Here is a 25,187-nt window from a genome sequence, read left to right as displayed (position 1 = left end):
ACATAAATACTTCCCATCTCTGGTTGTAGATCAATAACCAAGCTTCAACAACCCAACCTGGCTCTGGCAATGGATTGTGAAGTGACCCAACTGCTTGCTCAAAATAACCCAACATGTGTTTTGTCCAATATTTACCCAAATTGAATTGTTTTTAAACCCAGCATTTATTTTGTCCATCACCCAACCATGCAGACACGTGTTAGAGGTAGCTGCACTATTGAACCCAAACATTATTCCAGAATTTAGCATGCATTGGAGAGATGAAAGGGAAAGGCTAATGGCCTGAATTATGCTGTATAGTGCTCTTTATTCTCTTGTAATGTGGACAATATCTAAATGATCATTTTGATTAAACACTCGAGTTCAAGTGTAGGCTATTCAGCATTGTAAAAAAAAACACTGTCCATCGGAGATGCACGATGCAGAATTTCACCATCAGATTCAGTTACAAATGCATGTTTATCTAAAAGATATACACCTACGGATAAATCTTGATTTGCCAATGGGGTTTGAGTTTACATGAGAGTATCCAACTAGTTTGTATGGCGTAGCTGTATTGGTTGTCAGTGGTTGTCAGTGGAGTGAAGGGCACCTCTGGATAGCGGATTCAGCACCATGGACCGAGCACCCAGCGGTTGGCTACCCACACATCCACAGACAATACCATCTCTAGCGCTACGATTGCAAGAGCGACATAGCAGAAACAGCAGCCTACAGCGCAGACCAATAGAATGCCTGCATATCAGATTCACAGCCAACCCGAATATCTGCAGATGCCTGCATCAAAGCGTTGAGATTTATGCTGGTTTGCTTAAAGATAAGCCATCTATTTTTAGAATCTGTAGTATACATTTGATCGTTTTCTTTTCTATCTTTACATCTTCCTTTTATTCTTTTTCGACTTTCCCTACGGCGTGTTTGAGAGAGATACCCCCCTCTGTCTGCTTCGTCGCGTGGACTGAGATAACAGCCGTGCTATTGATTTTTTCTCTTCAATGGAATACATTTTTATTCTAATAGCGAGTGTTGGCAATACATTTCGCATCTGCTGTGTACCGGTATTACCCTCTATGAGAAAGAGAATATTCCATTATTCTTAGCTGAAGATTGAGACACCACACATAGACACAACAAGAACCGGGAAACGTTCATTCGTTGAGCTTTCAGTTCCATAGCGCCTTGTATTGCTCCCCCCTCGATACCCCAGGACCGTGGACAGCGCTTGTGCCAGTGGCCGCAGCTCGGTGTGAAAAACAACTATTAGGCCTAACGGTTAATCACAATCATAACAAGATACTCAAGAATTTACTAAAAGTAAAGATTTTACAGGCCGTGATTCTGTATGGATTATACCAGAAGACTCTACTGATTTGAAGGTAAGACATGGTGGCGTTATGAGCAGTTGTTATTCTGAAGCTTCTGTCACCATCATTATCAAGTGATTTAATCAACATGCTATTAACAATACAGTATATTCGTTTTTTTAATCATTGCACTGTATTTGTCTTTATTGGGCACGATTAAGGAACCATTTTAAAATTAGAGTGCACATTTTTTGCTTGCATTTTTTTTTTTGCTTGCATTTCTATATCTCCATGTCATGTGTCATCAATAAACAACATTTATCAATATCACAAATAAAAAATATGTAACATCAACAAATATAACATCTATATCTATATCAAAGCTGTATTGTGCTAAAGGGGATGGTGTTTTCATTCAAGGCTTCCATTTTGAAGTTAAGATGGATGCTTGCGCACATTTCTTTATCATGCTTCCATGGCCTTATCTCGCTTCTTATATAAAATTCATATTATCGATCTAATGTTTGGCCTGGTAAGATTAATTTTAATTTGCATTCGAAATTAGAGATATTGGGCATAATTCATTTTATCAATGATATTAACATCACGATTGAAATGAATATTAAACAAATCCTTATAACATAATTGTATAGTGAATGCTGCGAGATTTGGCCGTTATGAATTAACTGTCTAAGAGGTGTTATATAGCCCAAGGTCTATTAATTTATCTGTGACTAACAAAAAAAAACTTGCAGCTATGAATCTCCTATAAACATAAGCTATTTAATAAACGTGATAATTATTCATAGCCTAATTAACACACATATAAGGAACTGATTCATTCATTCAAACCAAGCTGTAAAGGAATTTGATCATAAAATACTTTACCCCAGCATTTTCCAAGATCCACAATTATTGTTTTAATAACCATTGGAAATGCATTCAGCAATCAATGTACAGCTTATTTTCAATACAATTTTCACCCAAATACCAAATGTTTACCATGCACAAAAAGCTGTAGCATACTACTTTGTAATGCACTTTCCCCTCTGTTTATTGACAGGTACCATTTCTCCACTCAGAGAACAAGAATCTTTGGTTCTTCCCGTTAAAAACACTTTTGTCAGATCCCCCAGAGAAGAGAACCAACTCTCCCTCCATAACTCTCTCCCCCAGAGGAACCATGGGTACCGTACTGTCCCTCTCCCCCAGCTACCGGAAAGCAGCCCTGTTCGAAGATGGCCCGGACACTGTGGGCCACTACACGGCCGTCCAGAACAGCAAAAACTCCAAGGACGCCAAGAGCCTCAAGCGCCAGTCCCTCATCAGTGTGTTGCCATGGAAACGCATTGTGGCGGTATCGGCCAAAAGGAAAGGTTCCAAAAAGCTCCCACCAGACGACGGGCAGAAGTTCAGCACTGAGCACACCAGCACCAGCAGCCAGAAGCTGAAGAAGTCCCAGTCCTGCGCCAACTTGTCCTCTTTCACCACGCAGGAACCCACCATAGCTGCCACCCTCCCCACCTCCAAGACCGTCTCCAACGTTTCTGCCACCGCTAAGAAGAACCCGCTGACTGGTTCCACGGGGGGCCAGGCAACGAACGCTGGCACGCCCAAGCGTGTGATTGTCCAGGCCTCCACCAGCGAGCTAATGCGTAGCCTGGGTGAGTTCCTGTGCCGGCGCTGCTATCGGCTGAAGCGTCTGTCGCCTACCGACCCGGTGCTGTGGCTGCGAAGCGTGGACCGCTCCCTCCTCCTCCAGGGCTGGCAGGACCAGGGCTTCATCACCCCAGCCAACGTGGTCTTCCTCTACATGCTGTGCCGTGATGTGGTCTCCTCCGAGGTGGTCAGCGAGCGGGAGCTGCAAGCCTCTCTGCTCACCTGCCTCTACCTGTCCTACTCCTACATGGGCAATGAGATCTCCTACCCGCTCAAGCCCTTCCTGGTCGAGGCTGAGAAGGAGGCCTTCTGGGACCGCTGCCTGGAAATCATCAACCGCATGAGTGGCAAGATGCTGCAGATCAACTCCGACCCACACTACTTCACCCAGGTGTTTGCCGACCTCAAAAACGAGAGCAAGAAGGAGGAAGAGAAGACAAGGTTGTTGATAGGCCTCGACCGATAAGAGGAACCATGGGAGAACGGTAAAGGGAAGAACAGGGGAGAAGTGGGACGGGTGGGATGTGGATAGGGTCAGGGTGGCACGCACGACTACAGAAAAAACAGGACCGTTGTCTGGTATTCCCATCTTGAATTAGGAGGAAATTGGTTTAACTGGAAGCCCATAATGACCAATCAGGAGGCTCTGGTGTCATATATCATGTTAACAATATTTGGGCATTATAGTACTTACAGGCAATCACACAGATACAATTACTGATAACCTTTATGTTGAGTCAACAGTAAAACACTGCCTTCAGGACATTTGATAACAGAGATGCAGCGTGGTCTGGGGCTGGACACATATTACATATTACTTCAATAGCAGCCAAACCGGACAAGATTACAATGATAGAAAATGATGACCCCTCATAAACCCAAAACAGGTAATCAAATGTCAATGACTTGAGTAAAAAGAAGAATGGCTGAGTAAAAGACAGATACATTTTATGTGTCCAGATTCAGAGTCAAGAGAATCACTTTAGGAACTTCAGAAGTTGTGAGGCTCCTGCATCCCTTTTCCCCCTCTGTAAGCTGCATTGGCATCCTCAATGACCCTAAATATTAACACAGAGAGTGGAAACACCAGATAACTTCACTGTAGTAGTCTGCTCATGTACTGTACATACTTAGGGGGAAAAAACTAATAAACTATAAGAGAGTCATCAAAGCAACCAAAAGCAAAGCTAAAGAGAGGATCCGTGTGGATTCAACAAGGCAATGTGGGGTACAAGAAACATCATGATTCCACTACGCATGAGACCACGTCCCATGTCATCATGTGTCCACTCAGGACATCACGTCTTTACACGTCTTGATTTCCTAATGTCCCCCACACAATTGCCAATGCCCCCTACCTCACCACCAACAATAGCCCTGCCCAAGTCTACCCCCACAACATTGCACTTCTTCCCACAACAAGCATGCCTGGTTTTATTTCACCATTTACAGAAAAGAGGGTAACATTGCCAAACCTCATCACCCACCAAAGTCCTGATTTGTGTTTTGGTATGGAGAGGAGGCTAGTCCTCGTCAAAGAAAGTGATATGGAATGCCAGTAGAACATACTGCTGAGTTGATTGACTTCCATTGCACTGAAACAACACTAGTTGAGAACTACAGGAGACTATTATTGTGGCACTTCATATGATGTGTCCACCTCCTTGGTTTCCATTGAGGACAGAACAAAATGGATTCTCCATTCAGTCATCTCTTAAAGAGACTCTTTCCTCCCCACTGATGGTTATTTATGTAACGACTTGTGTTGACATGCATGTGTGCTTCTATGGGTTCCTAGCATGCAGCTTTGTGTTCGCACACCACGACAAAGTCCTAAATGGCGCCTTATTTCCTATGTAATGGGCTGCTATGGCCAAAAGTAGTGCACTACATAGGGAATAGGATGCCATTTTAGACATAGCCCACATGATTTTAGACAGAGCAGTATGCTGCAATGCTGCCCTTACCTTAAATAATTATGAAATCATGATTACTGATTAAGTCGTCGTTTTGATGAAATCCCACCTCCTGCAAGGTTGTGCCATATCGCTCTGAAGATTATGATTTATAAAAACAACAAGGCAAGTCTTGGATCATCATGCAGAACAAGAAAGACTTTGTCATGCAATCATCCTATACATTTCATTAATTATTATTATATTATTGTGTATGTATGTTGGAGATGACAGAGCCAGTGACTTGTGTTCTACCAATGGCAACATGTAACAAGAGAAATATGAATTATCTGTCCATTTCAGAATCTCCACTGACTTGGCTACGTAGCGCTCAATTGTAACTGCCATTGATATTATCAGCAGTCTCAAACCTCATGAAAAATATGCATATGAAAATTAGATTGCAGAGCCTGCATACACGTTCTTCCTGTATGATGTGTTTGGGATGGATTGAACAGTAGATAGCTGATGTATAACTTTCAGATAAAATTGGAATTATAATTATCAAGACATTTTCTTTGCTGTTGAACCGAGTTCTGTGGTATGGGTTCAGTGCTTATTCTCATACAATACAGTCATTTACACTTCCATGTGCTTGAAATAGTTACTGAAAAGAAAAGAAAAATAATTCACTGAGGGTTTGCTGCTTCCAAATTGATGCTAGTAAGTGAAAATTTGAATATTGCTCTCTTTTCATTGCTATTAATGTTTATAGCTCCAACCACATTTGAATGCGTGTAATTATTATCTTTACAATTTCAGATAGTTACAGTAAATGGTAAAATATTGACATCTGGATATTTTGCAAACTCTATCTATAGGCCTTCCATGAAAATGCACATGTGTAAACTGGCCAATAATACTGATGAGTAGAAATGTAGTGCAAATGACAAGCAGTGAAACTTCTATACTTGGACTTTTATATTGTGTAAAGCAACAGAGATAGTGACTGCCAGGTGGAGTTTCTACCATTTTGTTTTCACCTATTCAGTCCATTCAACTCAGCAAGGGCAAGTCGCAAAGAACAGAGGGAAGGAAACAAATGTTTGGAATGGATCCCCCAGACAGTTTGGAATGGAACACCCAGCCAGTTTGGAATAGAAAACTCAGCCTGTTTGGAATGGAACACAGCCTAGGACTCTATGGAAATTTATGGAGAGGGGTGAAGTTCACCTTGCATCCTAGGTTTCTTGACAAAGTCATAACTATGTGCCATGTTTTCACTTGCAACACAAACAAGACAACACGTTTGTACAATACAAAGTTAATGGGGTTATTAAATGTTTTCCCCTTTTAATTTGTGAATCATATTGTGTGCAACTTTGTTGAACAACTCATTTCAAAATAGTGTTATTAGAGTGAAGATGAGGCAATCTGTGACTAATGTATGTGGATGTGTGACTATGTATGTGAGTGAGAAGAATTTCATCATCTGTTACATTAATTAACTTTATATAAAAAATACATTTGCAAGTCTTTATTAAATGTTCATTTTCATGTCTGATCATGTGAATGAATGCTGAACATTGAGGAATGTTGAACATTGAACATTAGACAGAAAGGCTTGGTGGAATTTTCACTGTATTGGATACACCAATCCTGTCCCAGGGACCACACACTATACAACTATATTGCAGACAGGCCAAATACTTTCCACCTCCTAGCCATATAAAGCATTGTATAAACAATATTAGGGGAAAAATCTTCCCTTCATCTGTAGGCCATGGAAGCCATCCCTGTAAAAAAGTAAAAATAACCTAACTTCCCATGCGCCTGCACTACCCAGTCTAGCCACAACGAGGCAGTAGAGAGTTGTGGCCCATCATCAGGAATGCTGAGCAACCTGTAGCTTGGAGATCTGAGAGGATAGATACTGTATCTAAGTACCGTCGTGGAAATAGCTTCACCTTTCCCTATGATTGGCTGGGTGGAATGTTGGATAAGAGAGGATTAGGTTGCTTAATATGTCTGCCAAACTATAGCCATGTCTGCTGTGAGACTGCTGAGGTAGCCTCTACTATCCATGGCAGGCTGACTTGAGACGATTACATTGCAGTCGAACTGCGGAAAATCACAGGTCTACAAATCACCTTGCCTTCCAAACGACGACTTACTATGTGATTAAGATTAGCCATTTTGCGCCTTGTCTCGTTCAAAAGGAACCCCCCTTAAAAACACTGGGTGCGCATTGCCTTGCTCAAACGCCAATCTGCAGCGGGGTGGGCAACTGCAGTGCGGAATGGCCTTCTCTGAAGTGGTGGAGGGGTTAGGAGGAACTGTCCACGGTTGGTGGGGCTGAACGAGCAGCTAGCTGTTTGTAAGTGTGAGGGCCGTTTGTAAGTGTGAGGGCCGCTGTCCCTGGTCCTGACCAATGTAGAGGCGCTGTCTGCAGTGCTGAAAGGAGCGCCTTCGCAAGATACCACACACCCAGCACAGTTTAGAATCTAGATTCTAGCTGCTTATTCAAAATTGCAGATCACGATGTCAATCTATGAACTCCAATACTTACATTGTGTGCGTAATTGGTTAGCCCATACTATTTACTGGTAAGCTAGGCTACATACAATGTGGCGTTTAGGTCATAGCTTGGTTTAACAAAATAATTTTGTTGAGAATACTCAATATTAAACAGAGAATAGGCTACATGGATAAGAGTGTGTGAGAGTGGGAGGGGGGACATTCCATAAGATTGCCAGCCTATCCATCAATCGTGCAACGTGAGGGACGTGCATTGCACGAGATCATTGACGAGGAAGAAGAAGAACGTTCATCGAGGGCTTCCTCTGAATTCGGCCAATCAAAATCGAATGCATTGTACTCGTCAGTCGTGCAGTGTGTGTAGCGTTGGTTCCTCCTGCGTAGCTAGATAGGTAGGATACAGTCCTACTGTCAGTGCTTCCGACTGCCGTATGAATTACCATTCAGAGCTGCACCTCTGAACATCCCCAAACGCGAATATGGCGGCCCGGGTAAGATATTTTCTCGTTTGTTCAATATCTCCTTGTCAAAATTAACATTTTATTTCATTGTAAATAGGGTACAATGCCGAGTGCGACGTATGGTTTACAGGCAAGAATTTAGCTGCAGCAACATCGTATCTGAATGTCAAATTCGACGTCGGCTCAGCTATTTCGATGCAGAATGTTTTTTACGCCCTGGCATTCAGTTTGATAGGCTCCCGCACAACCTTTTTTTTACGGGTCGCAGAAACAATTTATCTGTCTTGTATAATCAGCCTACAGTCAGAGCTAGGAAGCTACCGGCCTCTACAGCTAGCCACTGCATTAGCTGAGTGAATCGGTTAAAGATAATCCTGGATTTTACATGCCCTTTAGCCGACAGAATGCTTAAAAGGGCAATTGAAACCTTTTATAGGATATCTGTGCAAAAAGTGCTTGTAATAATTTTGTGAAAAGCATATCACAGCAGCGCACACATGCGTCCTTGTCCATAGCACAACCTCGACCTCGCGGGTGTCTTTTTATTAGGTTGTATAGTTTATGGCAGTTTTGGGAGTCCAGAATATAATCTGTGCTTTCTTGTATTGGAACGCTATTTTTGCGCTATATAGATCTTGGTTGGGCAACCCCCTTTTGGATGCCCATGGATCAATTTCAAAAAACAAAAACAAATATTTTGGGGGGAATTCAGTCAGGGTCAATTTACTGTTGAGAGTTAGAATGGTAGAACAAACAATTGCAGGAAATTAACTCTAAAACTAAAAAGCCCCCCCCAAAAAATCACTTATGGCCACCAAATTTCTTTGAAGCCTAAATTTCATCAATGTTGTCCAGCCACAATCTATAGCAGGGGTAAGCAACCCTGTTCCTGGAGTGCCGCAGGTATATATGCTACGCTCAACTTGAACAGACAACACCTTTCTGCTGCATTATGTAGGTTAGCTATGACCTGCCTGGCCTGCTGATAGAGACTGGTGCCACTGTGCTGCCAAATTGCTATTGGAAATACCGTATATCTCTGGATTATAATCACAGGATGGAGCACCATTTAGAGCTGGTCGACTGTCAAATTATGCAACGCACCTTGGCATGTAGGCCCATCACTAATGCTGATTGAAGCTCTTCTCCTGTCTCTCCCAGTTTAAAACCATTACATGATGTGGAGATTTAAGCTTGCCCATATAATTTACATAGCTCCAGGCAAAATTGTAATATAGGTGGGGCATAATAGCATGAGATTTTCAAATCAAAGCCTATTCCATTGGTTGATGTTGTTGCACGCCTGCATTATTCAAACTTGTATCAGAAGACACTATTGGCAATACCCCTCTGTGGTTTGAGAATAAGGACTGAAAACGGAAACCACAAGGATCACCTTTCCATTCTTAGTGAATTCTTTGTTGAAAGATAGGCCTATCTACAACAAGACAGCTTTGATTTGTCAGCAGGGTTTGCATCCAGCCAGGGCACCTTTGGCACACAGACATGACCAGAGGCACAATTTGTGAAAGTCTGACTAGAGCTGTTGTGTTATTTAAAAAAATCTCCACCAGAGGTGTCTATCACAAATTCGAGGGCCCTATACACTGCTGAGTTACATGACAAGGCATTTTTGGGTGAACCAAATATTTTCCCCTATAGTGCTCTAGTATAATGGCCCCAATGGAATTACAAGACAGTATTGAATATGCAATCTTTACACTATGAAAATAACCGAAATGTCATTCTTTAAGATAGTATTCTACTCCTTGCCATTAAGTGTCAAGGCAATGATTAGCTTTTGTACATAAGTGTACCGGATTCAGAAGTTTGTTTCAGGCGATAGACTTGTTAATTTGTTATAATTTCAGTCGACAGACTTGTTTATTTGTTATCATTTCAGTCGACGTACTTGCATTACAGGCATTGAGACGCTTTGAAATCTATGCCTGAGCGAGAGGGAGAATGTGCATCTCTGTACCGAGCCAAGGCATCTGATGATACATTTTTAGTCATTCACAAGGTATGTGTCCACTGGCATTGGTCTCCCTCCTTCCCTCGCCCTTGCAGAGTGCACTGCATATTGTTGCTGGGCCTAGAGTGTCAGAGCTGCTGAGAGGGACATAGATGGTATCACAGCACACAGTGGACATTTTACAACAGAGGGAAATAGCCTACATGAATACTCCTTTCTAAATTCCCTTACTAAGAGGAAAACATAGGAAAGGACCCGGATTCACTATGAACAGTAGACCTAGAGAACTCTCATGAGGACCGCCACAGGGAAGGAAGACCCAGAGTTACCTCTGCTGCAGAGGATAAGTTCATTAGAGTTACCAGCCTCAGAAATTGCAGCCCAAATAAATACTTCACAGAGTTCAAGTAACATACACATCTCAACATCAACTGTTCAGAGGAGATTACATGAATCAGGACTTCATGGTCGAATTGCTGCAAAGAAACCACTAATAAAGGACACCAATAATAAGAAGAGACTTGCTTGGGCCAAGAAACACTAGCAATGGACATTAGACCGGTGGAAATCTGTCATCAGACCGTCTGATGAGTCCAAATTTGAGATTTTTGGTTACAACCGCCGTGTCTTTGTGAGACGCAGAGTAAGTAAATGGATGATCTCCGCATGTGTGGTTCCCACCGTGAAGCACGGAGGAGGAGGTATGATGGTGTGGGGGTGCTTTGCTGGTGACACTGTCAGTGATTTATTTAGAATTCAAGGCACACTTAACCGGCATGGCTAACCCAGCATTCTGCAGCGATATGCCATCCCATCTGGTTTGCGCTTAGTGCGACTATCACATGTTTTTCAACAGGACAATGACCCAACACACCTCCAGGCTGTGTAAGGGCTATTTGACCAAGAAGGAGAGTGATGGAGTGCTGCATCAGATGACCTGGCCTCTACAATCACCCAAAGTCAACCCAATTGAGATGGTTTGGGATGAGTTGGATCACAGAGTGAAGGAAAATCAGACAAGTGCTCAGTATACATGGGAACTCCTTCAAGACTGTTTGAAAAGTGTTCCTCATGAAGCAGGTTGAGAGAATGCCGAGTGTGCAAAGCTGTCATCAAGGCAAAGGGTGGCTACTTTGAAGAATCTAAAATCTATTTTGATTTGTTTAACACATTTGCTTACTAGATCATTCCATATGTATTATTATGTAGTTTTGATGTCTTCACTAGTATTATACAATGTAGAACATAATTTAAAAAAAGAATAACCATTGAATGAGTAGGTGTGTCCAAACTTTTGACTGGTACTGTATGTGTGGTCATCTATGGCCTTGTAGTAATGTCTAAATGGGCATCTCTTATATGGCCGGTGGTGTAGGAGAATCTACATCCTATGTTGACATCCGATCCTCTTTATTTATGTTAACATGTTATGTTTATGTAACGTACAACTTGTAAATAAACAAACACAACAGTGCAGCGGAAAGATTACTCAGCAAAATCTGTGTTCTGTGCAAGATGGAATGGAATGGGGAGGTTTTCAACATGACAAGAATCAGGATTTAAGATTGTTGCGGGAGTGTGACAGGATACGAGAAAATTACAGATTGAATTAGATAGCATTCTCCCTCCTGTGAATCTCTACACATCCTCTACAACCGATAACCACCCCAAACTATGACTCCCACAAACTGCAACTTAACTACTAGCAGTAAACTAAACGACCTTACACAACCACTTTCTGTCCATAACTGTCCCTGCCTCCAACAGTGCATACAGGTCTTCATAAGGATGTCATAATAATGTCATAACTGCACTGGTAGTATGGACTGGCACAATTAGAACATGACAGAGGAGACTGGTGGGTGGAGATATAGGAGGACGAGCTCGTTGTAATGGCTGAAATGGAATTAATTGAAAGGTATCAAACACAGAGTTTCCATTTATTCCATTCCAGCCACCACTGGACCAGAACACTTATAGCCAGACCCAGACTGAAGTGTATTGAGACTGTGATGAAGCGCTGAGCAATTAACCGAGACTTTATTTTTTGGGATATTAAACAACTAATTGACCGACGTCGGTCCAATTACTTGAATTCCATTTAGTTCAGCCCAGCATGCCATTTCTCTAGAGAGAAGTCAAATAATTCACGAGAGAAAGGACTGAAGGGAGTTGTAGTTTTCATTAACCTTTTACTGCAGTGGGCTAAATCAGGGTAACACAGAGTGTTTCTTGGTAGTATTAAATAAATCTACTCTGAAACAAAAGTATACAGCTCACACACATGGTTATGGGCTTAAAAAAAAGAAGGCACCTGTACCATGTCAGATATAGAGTTGAAATGTATTACATTTTGTGTTTGTATCCCAATATTACACTTTATATACAGTGCATCACAGAATACTGACTTATAGCAAAACTGTTTGACATAGAAACACTGGATTTTCAGCAGGTTTAAAAAAATTATGTTTATTAATTATGAAAAATAGGTAATTTCACTGCAGGAAAGGGATATGCAAATATTCAACCTAGTTCAGAGCAGAAACATGGTAATTAACAACAATGACCATAATCAATTGCGCCTGAATTTTCCAGCTTGGACAGAGATGGTCCGTGTTGGAGAGGATCAAAACCGTAATGTATCATGGGTAAATTGGGACTGACTGATCTACAAATAATAATGAGAAGTTATTTTTGATGCAATTCTTTGTAGCTCAGTCAGTCGGCAGTCAACTGCCATGTCGGCTGCAATGTCGGCTGCAAGACAATGGAAACACTTTTACGCCTGCAATGTTACTGCAGTGATCCACTATATGGATAGCCACACTAGCTTCACCCTCATGTCGGTGCTAGCAAGCTAGCAAGCAGGCAAGGTAGTGCTAGGTATCAACAGCCAATCCAGTAGGGGCTGGAAACTATAGTGAGCCTCGATTGGTCAACAGCAACGTGATGTCGAGGAGTACGCAACAAATGTTCAGCTTTTCCCAACTTTGGTCCCGCCCTATTTATGCTCCCTCGCCATGCTTGTATCGCCCAACGGTTCCTGCCCACTTGGCTTCCCTACATTGAATATTAATGGGGTTTCGTTGTTTCAACGCCCACAACGTGCTAGGTGGATTTCTGCCGTTAGGTTAGAGGAAGATCGAGAGCAACCAGTACCTAGCTCGCCAATCAATTCTGAAAGTACACTACATGCATTTTTTCATGTGTTCCATCGCAGACTGTCATAAACATAAAACTCCCGGCTACTATCCAATAAAAGCCATATTGACATTATCCCACCCCTGGTTAGCCACTATTGGAGATTCTTCAAATAGCCACCCTTTGCCTTTTATTTATTTATTTATTTATTTATTTATTTCACCTTTATTTAACCAGGTAGGCAAGTTGAGAACAAGTTCTCATTTACAATTGCGACCTGGCCAAGATAAAGCCTTGATGACAGCTTTGCACACTGTTGGCATTCTCTCAACCAGCTTTACCTGGAATGCTTTTCCAACAGTCTTGAAGGAGTTCCCACATATACTGAGCACTTGTTGGCTGCTTTTCCTTCACTCTGCGGTCCGAATCATCCCAAACCATCTCAATTGGGTTGAGGTCGGGGGATTGTGGAGGCCAGGGGCCGGATTCACAAAACCTTCTTAAGAAGGAATTTCTACTTAAATGCCATTTTTTCTTTAACTGTAGACTTAAGAAGAAAGTTAAGCAAAGTTGTTATTCCTCAATAAAGTTATTGGAAATGTTCTTAAGGTTTTTCCTAAGTTTCTTCCTAAGAAAAAAGTTAAGAAGAAATGGGATTCTTGAAAATAATGCTTTAGGATTTCTTCTTGGAAATGTACTTAACTTTAGGACAGCTAAACCCTTGTTTTGAGACAGATGAATACTTTTGTAATCATGAACGTTTTCTTGCGCCACAGACACAGTTGGCTACCAGATATTTAAATACAGCAAGAATACAAATTAAACACGCATTATCTAGCTAGCTAGTAATTAACAATATATTATAGAAGTGTTAAATAACTAGCGCTATCTTGTCAATTTGCAAAGAAGAACTTGGCTGACTTTGCTAACGTTAACGTCGTTAGCTATGTTGGCTATAATGTCTTTACATGTTAGCTAGCTAACGTAGCTAACTAACTTAATGGTCGCGCAGTCCCTCTACCACCATCTCTATGATGGACAACACCTTCTCCTCCAGCTGGTCCACATGAATGGTCTCTTAGCTCCTTTCTTCTTAGCAGCCGACTTGATGTCGGACCACTTCTTTTTTACGGCGTCACTGTCCCTTGCCATACCCCCAACGGCAGATACAGTCTTGGCCACTCTCACCCATCCTTTCGTTTTGGTCTCTGCAGTGACCCCGCAGTTATCAAGTCTCCCCAACAGCAACCTTTTCCTGGTTGCTATTTCCTCCACCATCACTTCAATCTCTTTTCTTGGTTATCCATTTTAGATTTTGATATAGCTAGTCTGATGGCTATAATGTGTGAAAAATAATCTATTTTCACACCCAGGCGGTGTGTTGGGGCATTGTCCTGTTGAAAAACAAATGATAGTCCCACTAAGCCCAAACCAGATGGGTTGGGAAGGCCAAATTACAGAGGAAGAACTTTTTGAGGCTATTAAATGCTTTCAGTCTGGAAAAACCCCAGGGCTTGATGACCAGTAGAGGTATATCAAGCCTTTTTTGATATACTAAAAGCTCCATTGTTCGATTGTTTTAACTATTCCAATAGAAATGGTAGTCTGTCAGGTACTCAGCAGGAAGGTCTGATTTCACTATTATTAAAACAAGACCCAGATGGAAAATAGAAAGATCCAGTCTATCTAAAAAACTGGAGGCCCCTTACACTTCAAAGTTGTGATGCAAAATACTAGCGAAATGCATAGCACTCAGAATTAAAAGGGTTTTACCAGGTATTGTTCATCTTGATCAGACAGGTATTTTACATGGACGATACATTGGAGATAATATACGACTGTCACGTCCTGGCCAGTATAAGGGTTAATTGTTATTGTAGTTTGGTCAGGACGTGGCAGAGGGTATTCGTTTTATGTGGTTCGGGGTGGTGTGTTTGTTGAAGGGGCATTTGATTTAAGTATTCCGGGGTTTGTTGGGCACTGTCTGATATTCATGTATTCTATGTTTAGTCTAGTGAGTGTGTTTCTATGTTTGGTTAATTGGGGTTGGGACTCTCAGTTGAAGGCAGGTGTTGTCTATTTGCCTTTGATTGAGAGTCCCGTATATTAGGGTGTGTTTGCCATTTGTGGGAGATTGTTCTGTGTTTAGCCTTGTGCCTTGCCAGACTGTTTTGTTGATCGTTCGTTCTTTTGGTGTTCATTTTGAATTTATTAAACGTCAAGATGAGCATACACATACCTGCTGCATTTTGGTCCTCCTTTTCCAACGACAACCGTGACAGAATCTCCCACCACCAAAGGACCAAGCAGCAGAGGAAGGAGCAAAGGGATTTTGAGTTGGACTATGGTGAGAGATGGACTTGGGAGGAGATCTTGGGGGGAGAAGGCTCCTACATTTGGGAGGAGATCCAAGCAGGAAAGGATCGCCTTCCATGGAGACAGGTGGTAAGAGAGAGGGAGGAAAGGCGAAAGGCTGGTATGTACCGGGAACGTTTCCGAGGAACACGACTGGCGTTGAAGCACGAGAGGCACCCCCAATACATTTTTAGGGGGAAGCACACGGGTAGTTTGGCTAGGCCAAGGAAGAGCCAGAAGCCAGCTACCCGTGGTTATATGGAGGAGCGTATGAGGTGGAGGGCGCCATGTTTCGCTGAGGTGTGCACTATCTCACCCATACGCACGCACAGTCCGGTGCGCGCCATTCCATCCCCGCGCAGATGCCGTGCTAGAGTGGGCATCCAGCCTGGGAGGAGGATGCCTGCGCAGCGCATCTGGTCGCCGGTACGCCTCCTCGGACTATTTGCCTTTGATTGAGAGTCCCATATATTAGGGTGTGTTTGTGTTTGTCATTTGTGGGAGATTGTTCTGTGTTTAGCCTTGTGCCTTGCCAGACTGTTTTGTTGATCGTTTGTTCTTTTGTTATTTTGGTGTTCATTTTGAATTTATTAAACGTCAAGATGAGCATACACATACCTGCTGCATTTTGGTCCTCCTTTTCCAACGACAACCGTGACAACGACAACTACTAGAAATAATAGAACATCATGAAACATCTAAGAAGCCAGGCCTGGTATTTATAGCGGATTTTGAAAAGGCGTTTGATAAAGTAAGACTGTATTTTATTTATAAATGCCTGGATTTTTTCAATTTTGGCGATTCTCTTATAAAGAGTAAAAGTAATGTATAGCAACCCCAGGTGTAAAATAGTAAATAACGGCTACTTCTCAGAGAGTTTTGAATTGTCAAGAGGAGTTAAACAAGGGTGTCCCCTGTCACCATATCAATTCGTTATGGCCATCGAAATGCTAGCTATTAAAATCAGATCCAATAACAACATTAGAGGATTAGAAATCCAAGGCTTAAAAACAAAGGTGTCTATGTATGCCGATGACTCAAGTTTTATGTTAAGTCTGCAAGCTAGATCCCTACAATGTCTAATTGAAGGCCAGCATCCCGGAGTTGCCTCTTCACTGTTGACATTGAGATTGGTGTTTTGCAGGTACTATTTAAGAAAGCTGCCAGTTGAGGACTTGTGAGGTGTCAGTTTCTCAAACTAGACACTCTAATGTACTTGTCCTCTTGCTCAGTTGTGCACCGGGGCCTCCCACTCCTCTTTCTATTCTGATTAGAGCCAGTTTGCGCTGTTCTGTGAAGGGAGTAGTGCACAGCGTTGTATGAGATCTTCAGCTTCTTGGCAATTTCTCGCATGGAATAGCCTTCATTTCTCAGAACAGGAATTGACTGACGAGTTTCAGAAGAAAGTCCTTTGTTTCTGGCCATTTTGAGCCTGTAATCGAACCCACAAATGCTGATGATCCAGATACTCAACTAGTCTAAGGATGGCCAGTTTTATTGCTTCTTAAATCAGCACACCCGTTTTCAGGTGTGCTAACATAATTGCAAAAGGGTTTTCTAATGATCAATTAGTTATTCCATCAAAAATCTGCCGTTTCCAGCTACAATAGTCATTTACAACATTACCAATGTCTACACTGTATTTCTGATCAATTTGTTGTTATTTTTAATGGACCAAAAAAATTGCTTTTTTTTCAAAAACAAGGACATTTCGAAGTGACCCCAAATTTTGGAACGGTAGTATACACAACTGAAAATTGTATTATTTCATAGTCATTTCTTATTTTGTCTACCCAATGTCTACCCAATGTGGACCTGACAGAGGCAATAGAATATTTTAAATGTTTTGGCAATTTCCATTAAAAAGCTCTAAAATAATTTTTATTTCATAAAGCATAATGCATAATGCGTAAAACCTTGATCATTTTTTCCATAATCAAACCGAAACCAAACCTATCACGACTCAGGATATGCAGACACTGGAGGCGGATAGTACAGTTATCAGATCATTTATTAAAAACACGGGGCTGGCAAAGGGCAGGTCGAGGGCAGGCAGAGGTTCGTGATCAGGTCAGAGTCAGGCAGGTACAGGATGGCAGGCTCGGGGTCAGGGCAGGCAGAATGATCAGAACCGGGGGATGATGGGAAGATGGCGACACCTGGAGGGGGGTGGAGACAAGCACAAAGACAGGTGAAACAGATCAGGGTGTGACAAAACCGACCTCAAAAATCACTAATCGCTCAGCACTACCGTGATGAGACCAAGACCCGTTTAAATATGAAAAACATGAACCTGAGGAGAGTTTAATGACGAAAGCATTTTAGCTCTCCACAGGCCCTTATAAATAAATGGGTAATTCATTTAGCTAGTTTAGGTAAACTAATTATCTCAGAATAGCAGTGTCAAACATCTCCCTCGCTGTTAGTCACATGTTCAGTAATACACAGCACTGTTGTATCTGACATATAAATTGGTCTCATTTAAATATTCAGTCTGCAGCCATGTTTTTTTAACCTCAGATATGTCACACAACAAAAACATTAGTCTCACTAATATTTCTATAGGCCTATGTTTTTATGATCTTAAGCACCAGATATCTCTCTGCATATATTGAAAATGTTATAACAACATGGGTTGTGTGTCTTTATAGCTATATCTCCGCGATGCGTCGTGCCTAAGAACAGCCCTTAGGCGTGGTATATTGGCCATATACCACACCCCCTCATGCATTATTGCTTAATTATAGTCGCATCTCTATATGTATATGCTATGTGCCTTTATACAGTGGGGAGAACAAGTATTTGATACACTGCCGATTTTGCAGGTTTTCCTACTTACAAAGCATGTAGAGGTCTGTAATTTTTATCATAGGTACACTTCAACTGTGAGAGACGGAATCTAAAACAATCTAAAACAAAGATCCAGAAATACACTAACCTAGAACATAACCCAAAAACCCAGGAACACTCTAAACAAACACCCCTCTACATAACACATAGCCCAACAAACCCCGAAACACTCTAAACAAACACCCCCTGCCACGTCCTGACCAAACTACAATAACAAATAACCCCTTTACTGGTCAGGACGTGACATAGTGGAATTCCCGCAAGAGAGTAACGGTTAATGTGATTGGATGTTAATTATTTGACTAGGCTACCTGTATTTGACATTGTGTTGTTATTTCGCTGGACACTAGATGGTTTAATTTTATTTTTGGCAGTGAAACGAGGCTACTAAGTCGAAGAAAAAACCTTACCCAAATGTATAGCCCTGTTGGAAAATATAAATGGACTGTTTGAAAATGTGTATATATACAGTGGGGAGAACAAGTATTTGATACACTGCCGATTTTGCAGGTTTTCCTACTTACAAAGCAATTAGAGGTCTGTAATTTTTATCATAGGTACACTTCAACTGTGAGAGACGGAATCTAAAACAAAGATCCAGAAAATCACATTGTATGATTTTTAAGTAATTAATTTGCATTTTATTGCATGACATAAGTATTTGATCACCTACCAACCAGTAAGAATTCCGGCTCTCACAGACCTGTTAGTTTTTCCTTAAGAAGCCCTCCTGTTCTCCACTCATTACCTGTATTAACTGCAGCTGTTTGAACTCGTTACCTGTATAAAAGACACCTGTCCACACACTCAATCAAACAGACTCCAACCTCTCCACAATGGCCAAGACCAGAGAGCTGTGTAAGGACATCAGGGATAAAATTGTAGACCTGCACAAGGCTGGGATGGGCTACAGGACAATAGGCAATCAGCTTGGTGAGAAGGCAACAACTGTTGGCGCAATTATTAGAAAATGGAAGAAGTTCAAGATGACGGTCAATCACCCTCGGTCTGGGGCTCCATGCAAGATCTCACCTCGTGGGGCATCAATGATCATGAGGAAGGTGAGGGATCAGCCCAGAACTACACGGCAGGACCTGGTCAATGACCTGAAGCGAGCTGGGACCACAGTCTCAAAGAAAACCATTAATAACACACTACGCCGTCATGGATTAAAATCCTGCAGCGCACGCAAGGTCCCCCTGCTCAAGCCAGCGCATGTCCAGGCCCATCTGAAGTTTGCCAATGACCATCTGGATGATCCAGAGGAGAAATGGGAGAAGGTCATGTGGTCTGATGAGACAAAAATAGAGCTTTTTGGTCTAAACTCCACTTGCTGTGTTTGGAGGAAGAAGAAGGATGAGTACAACCCCAAGAACACCATCCCAACCGTGAAGCATGGAGGTGGAAACATCATTCTTTGGGGATGCTTTTCTGCAAAGGGGACAGGACGACTGCACCGTATTGAGGGGAGGATGGATGGGGCCATGTATCGCGAGATCTTGGCCAACAACCTCCTTCCCTCAGTAAGAGCATTGAAGATGGGTTGTGGCTGGGTCTTCCAGCATGACAACGACCCGAAACACACAGCCAGGGCAACTGAGGAGTGGCTCTGTAAGAAGCATCTCAAGGTCCTGGAGTGGCCTAGCCAGTCTCCAGACCTGAACCCAATAGATAATCTTTGGAGGGAGCTGAAAGTCCGTATTGCCCAGCGACAGCCCTGAAACCTGAAGGATCTGGAGAAGGTCTGTATGGAGGAGTGGGCCAAAATCCCTGCTGCAGTGTGTGCAAACCTGGTCAAGAACTACAGGAAACGTATGATCTCTGTAATTGCAAACAAAGGTTTCTGTACCAAATATTAAGTTCTGCTTTTCTGATGTATCAAATACTTATGTCATGCAATAAAATGCGAATTAATTACTTAAAAATCATACAATGTGATTTTCTGGATTTTTGTTTTAGATTCCGTCTCTCACAGTTGAAGTGTACCTATGATAAAAATTACAGACCTCTACATGCTTTGTAAGTAGGAAAACCGGCAGTGTATCAAATACTTGTTCTCCCCAGTGTACATATATAAATGTGAATGAGTGTAGTGTGTGGGTATCTGTGTAATCTGTAATCCCTGTTTTGGTGTATGGCCTTCATCTGTATGAGTATTGCATCCCTGTAGCTCAGTGCCTTCCCTGTAGCTCAGTTGGTAGAGCATGGTGTTTGCAACGCATGGTGTTTGCAACGCCAGGGTTGTGGGTTCGATTCCCATTGGGGGCCAGTATGAGAAAAAAAATGTATGAAATGTATGCATTCACTACTGTAAATTGCTCTGGATAAGAGTGTCTGCTAAATGACTAAAATGTATTGAGCAGCAGCTATATTTAGAGAGAGTGCTACTCTATGTGCTGTAGGGGCATTGCAGTGGAATAGGCTTGAACAGTTCAAACACTCTTTTCATCAGAAATACAATTAATCTGATAGTTGAATGTGATTATGCTTAGACTGCACAAAACAAGAAGATCTCATAGTTGAGTTTAGGTATTCTCTCTGATTCTGAATAGGGTGATGATCAGGGTGTTTTCTCTAGGACAAGAGTGACCTTCAAATGTGTCCTCTTGCCCTGCTGTGATGCGTTCACTCACTAAGCAGTGATGTGTTCCTCTATCTCTGCTGGAGATGTCAAACAGAATCAGCATGTGGCAGAATCAGCCAATGAGGACAGAGCAAAATATAACTCATGTGAATTTAATTGTATTGGAATGGAACCAGAAGGCATAGACATCCTTGGTAGCGACATTAGCCAGATATATGGAGAAATTCCCGGTTGGACATATGCAAAAAAGGATATAAAAAATTATAGTAATCAAGTAACAATTATCTCTCATCTTTCACATTTAGCAGCTATATTGTGTCACTCAAATATAGGATGGGAAATTCCCTACTGCACAACGTAGCCAAATTGCACAGAAGAAATACAAGCACATGACCTTTTTGAATCTTCCTCTACAAATCATACCATACCCTGCAGGGCTATAACAGTGCAGTCACAGTATAGTCGCGTTGTAGTCAAAGTGATGTGTCTGCATGGTCTTTCCCTGCCATCACATCTCTCCAACTTTGATGTAATTACTTCCCAGTAGGGGAAGACAGCTAAGAACTAACTTAAAGTGATTTATCTGAAATAGAAAAAGGAATTGGCTTTCAAACCTACCATATTAGCTCAATAATGTCTTTAGCTGCTTCTGAATTCATAACACATATCCCTGTGCTGACTCTAAATGCCCTTTAAAATCTGACCTATGGCCTTCTTGTTGACTCGCTTACAATGGTTTCATGTAAAGATTGGTGTTGGGCATCAAGATTTAGGAGTGTGTGTGTGTGTGTGTGTGTGTGTGTGTGTGTGTGTGTGTGTGTGTGTGTGTGTGTGTGTGTGTGTGTGTAATTATACCACAATCAGAAGACGGATCACTGGACACCCTCTATTCTTAGTACCGAATTGCTCATAGCACCACCAATGAGCCATTTGTAATATATGTTTTGAATACAATCCAGAGGGTTTGTGGGGCGTGACTACTTTGAATTCAAATGGTGTCTCATTAAATGCATTGAGTTCTGTTATGAATTAAGGTATTTATGTGAAGGGTTTTATTCTTTGTACATTTTCAAAACCATGCAATGTCTTGCTTGTTTGTGCATGCTACAGCTCCTATTACCATTTGAATCAGCCATACATGACAGTAACCCTGGGCTTCCATCCATTCACCACATAAGATCACCAAAAATACAGAAGATTTCTGCCTCATGAAAATTCATATTAGTTCTCACATTAAGACAATATTTTCTGTTTACAATGTAAAGACTGTAAAGCATATATGGCTGACAAATGACAATAGTACCAGATTTGGGGTATACTTTATAGTAGGTGCTTAACTTGCTAAAAATTCACATTTCAAAAACAAGACTCTAGCCACAGAACAATTTATTTGGGCAGTGTAAATTCACTGATGTCAAAATGTGCCCATGTTTTGGTGTAGTTCAGGATGAGAACAAAACTAAAGTGAGTGAAAAGATAAGAATGACCCCAACTCTGCCCTGCTCTGCATGCGCTTGCCACTTGCCACTGTCAAAGTGGTATTCCTTCGATTGTGAATCAATGCACCCGATGCTGCTTCAGCTCTCTGACAGACAGTGGTCCTGGCTGTCTCAATTCTCTGTCTTATGTCCTCCTCTTCCCCTCCCTCTTTGCTTGCGTACGTTGGCCCCCAGGTCGTAATATTTTTCAAGGTATGTATGTAAGTCATTTCCTCATGTATGAACTCCCACGCCACCCGCTAAACGTCTAATAGCTTAATTGGACAGTCAGTCGGCTTTACTGAAAGTAGTTTTATCCGCCTCATCAACTCCCAAGGTCTTACGGAGGCTTCCCCCCTGCTGCCACTGCCGCTGCTCTCACCCCTGGTAGTGACTGTTTCAGGAGAAACTATATACATATGATACATATTTCATCTGCCATTGCAAATCCATTGACTGAGTTGCAATGCAGAGGGGGAATATATTTGATTGAGTGCACAAACAATTAATTATCATCCATTTCTCCTCCACTGCAGTTTCACTAAGAATGCTTAGACCTACTCTTGGACCGGGGTCAAACAGAAAAGCTTTAGCCTATTTACTTTTCTTCTGGCTGAGCGAGCGCTGGCTGTATGGTAGATGAAGGGGTAGACTAGACTGCATGTGATGATTTTAGAAATGGGGCAGGGCAGTGTGCCAGCACTGCAGTGCAATACGCACCTCTCTATTACTTGCCACAACCCAAGCATTCCCCTTGCTCCCAAACATTACGACTCCCAACACCCGCTGCCCTTGCTCTTCGCTCTCCGCTCCGCAGCCGCCACCGCTCAAATGTCAGACAAGCAAGCATACATGGCAAGCCTGTGTCTATGAGTGAGCAAAATCAGAGATGGCTATGGCATGCATTCTTCACAGGGTACATTCACAACAACGTATATGATTGTATAAAATCTAACTGAAATTAATGGCGATTCGTCTCCTCCTTATGGCCCTCAAGACCCAGACTAAGACCACACCTTATGACACCCAGAGGAAGATACAAGCTATTTAGACCCAGACCAAACCAGTTGTTATTTTAGTCCCACTTGGCTCTGACATTAGAGAAGTAAGGCAGTGAGTGTTGGACTTGCGTGTTATTTCACTCATACATGGTCATATAACTGACAAGATGGTATTCAAAGATGCATCTTGACAACATGAGTTGAAAATCTACAAAGACCATGGTGTCATCATAGACCAACAGCCCAGACCCAGACCTCTGGCACTGGCCCAGACCAAGACTGTTTTTAAATGGTCTAGACTAGTCTTGAGATGAGTAACCCAAGATCAACTCTCTATCTCCCCTGATTTGTCTTAAAAGCTGGAATGAATATTACATCATCATCCAGATCTTTCTGTCTTGATCTGAAAAGTGTATTTGTCGTCATGACAATTGGAACAACATGCTCTTGCTTTTTATCATCTTTTCTCTTAGAGGTTTGGCTAAGGCTAAGTACTGCATAGTTTCCTTGGTACATTATGACAGTTCACAGGCAGTCTGAAAGCCATGCTCTTGGCATTAAACAAGCTGACGAGATTCAGTGCCCTGAGAATCTCTTCATCTTTTCACTCTGTAACCTTTTCACTCAGTGAATTGTGTGAACAGAGCTATGTAAGAGAATGCCAATGTGGTAAATCCGTGCAATATTCTGACATAAGAATGTAGAAACTTGTCAACAATAATTGTGTTTCGATAAGTTACTACAACTGAGAAAGTTATTTTGTTCTTTTGCTTTTATATTTTATGTTTTGAAATTGTCTTTGGTTTCATTGTATTTTGTATGTCATTCATTCATTCATTCATTCATTCATTCATTCATTCATTCATAGTCTTGTAACGACTGGAATAGATCCAAACAAATAAACTAACTAGCTAGCTAGCTGTATCTGCTGTCTTTTGCTGCTCTCTTGCATTGTCTGTTTCAAGGCTGGTTTATATCTACATTTGACTATCTTGTGATGTTGGACAAACATTGCTGTTGCCTATGAGTTGAAATATGTTGAATTTTCAGAGAAAGTAAACATGATCAATGTTCCACCCATAGAAATTCTTTGACATATCTACAGTATACTGTTGCATTGCTACAAAGTTGAATGGTTTGTTATATACCCTCACACCATAGTGTGAACTACCAGAATTTAACTGGATGTTTCTTAATGATTTTTGATGACTTCCAAGAGGCCATCATGGGTGTGTAACCTAAGTTCCTTGATGATGCTACTAAATGTAAAATGAGTTTTCCTTTGGAAAATGGAAAGGAAATGCTGCGCTCAACTATTAGATTAATATCTCCCCTTCAACTTATCTCCCTTTCTCTCTCTCTCTCTCTCTCTCTCTCTCTCTCTCTCTCTCTCTCTCTCTCTCTCTCTCTCTCCTGCAGACGATGCAAGCGGCACGATGCCCAACAGATGACCTATCGTTGACAAACTGTGCTGTGGTGAGCGAGAAAGATCTGCAGTCTGGACAGTGAGTAATCATCCTATACAGTATGTAGTCTGGAAAATCACACTACATCAGGGTTCCTCAACTGGCAGTTTTCTGAGCTTTTTTAAATATATTTTTCCACTGTTGGACATAAAATACTGTAAAAACTGGAAATTGGGAAATCTGCTCCCAAGTATTCCAACACATAATAGAGAGATGTGAATGCATACAAAAATTTAAGCCACGTTTGAAATGTATTATATTCTAGTCAAACATACAAATTGTTATGTTGCGGCCCCCCAACGATCCGCTCAAGAAAAAAATTAGACCACGGCTGAATCTAGTTGACGATCCCTGTCATATAATTAGTGCACAGTTTTTGCTGTGAAGTTATGTCTTTTTCTGATTTCATACTACAAACTATACTCTAATAATCATTCTAAAAAATCATTAGCAGAATAGCTGTTATGTGAAAAAAAAGCA

The 25,187-nt window shown here is 41.7% G+C and overlaps 2 protein-coding genes across 3 annotated transcripts in view; both read left to right on the top strand.

Annotated features, from left to right (window-relative positions):
- The first annotated feature begins 627 nt into the window (after positions 1-627).
- Positions 628-6,398, top strand: LOC115192095 (cyclin-dependent kinase 5 activator 1). Its single transcript, XM_029750220.1, has 2 exons — positions 628-1,376; positions 2,368-6,398. Exon 2 carries the CDS (start codon positions 2,488-2,490, stop codon positions 3,427-3,429), a length of 942 nt encoding a protein of 313 aa, XP_029606080.1. The 5' UTR covers positions 628-1,376; positions 2,368-2,487; the 3' UTR covers positions 3,430-6,398.
- Positions 6,399-7,698: 1,300 nt separating this feature from the next.
- The window catches only part of LOC115192093 (vesicle-fusing ATPase), a 39,047-nt gene continuing 21,558 nt past the window's right edge, over positions 7,699-25,187 (top strand). The window contains exons 1-3 of one of the 2 annotated variants that reach the window (XM_029750218.1): positions 7,699-7,887; positions 22,436-22,453; positions 24,661-24,746. In XM_029750218.1, coding sequence (XP_029606078.1) covers positions 7,876-7,887; positions 22,436-22,453; positions 24,661-24,746 — 116 coding nt within the window. In that variant the 5' untranslated portion in view covers positions 7,699-7,875. The remainder of the gene's footprint in view (positions 7,888-22,435; positions 22,454-24,660; positions 24,747-25,187) is intronic. The other variant, XM_029750219.1, reaches the window with a different exon arrangement.

Source organism: Salmo trutta, chromosome 4 (genome assembly GCF_901001165.1).
Source record: "Salmo trutta chromosome 4, fSalTru1.1, whole genome shotgun sequence".
Taxonomy (NCBI): Eukaryota; Metazoa; Chordata; class Actinopteri; order Salmoniformes; family Salmonidae; genus Salmo; species Salmo trutta.
This window is presented reverse-complemented; position numbering and strand designations above follow the sequence as displayed.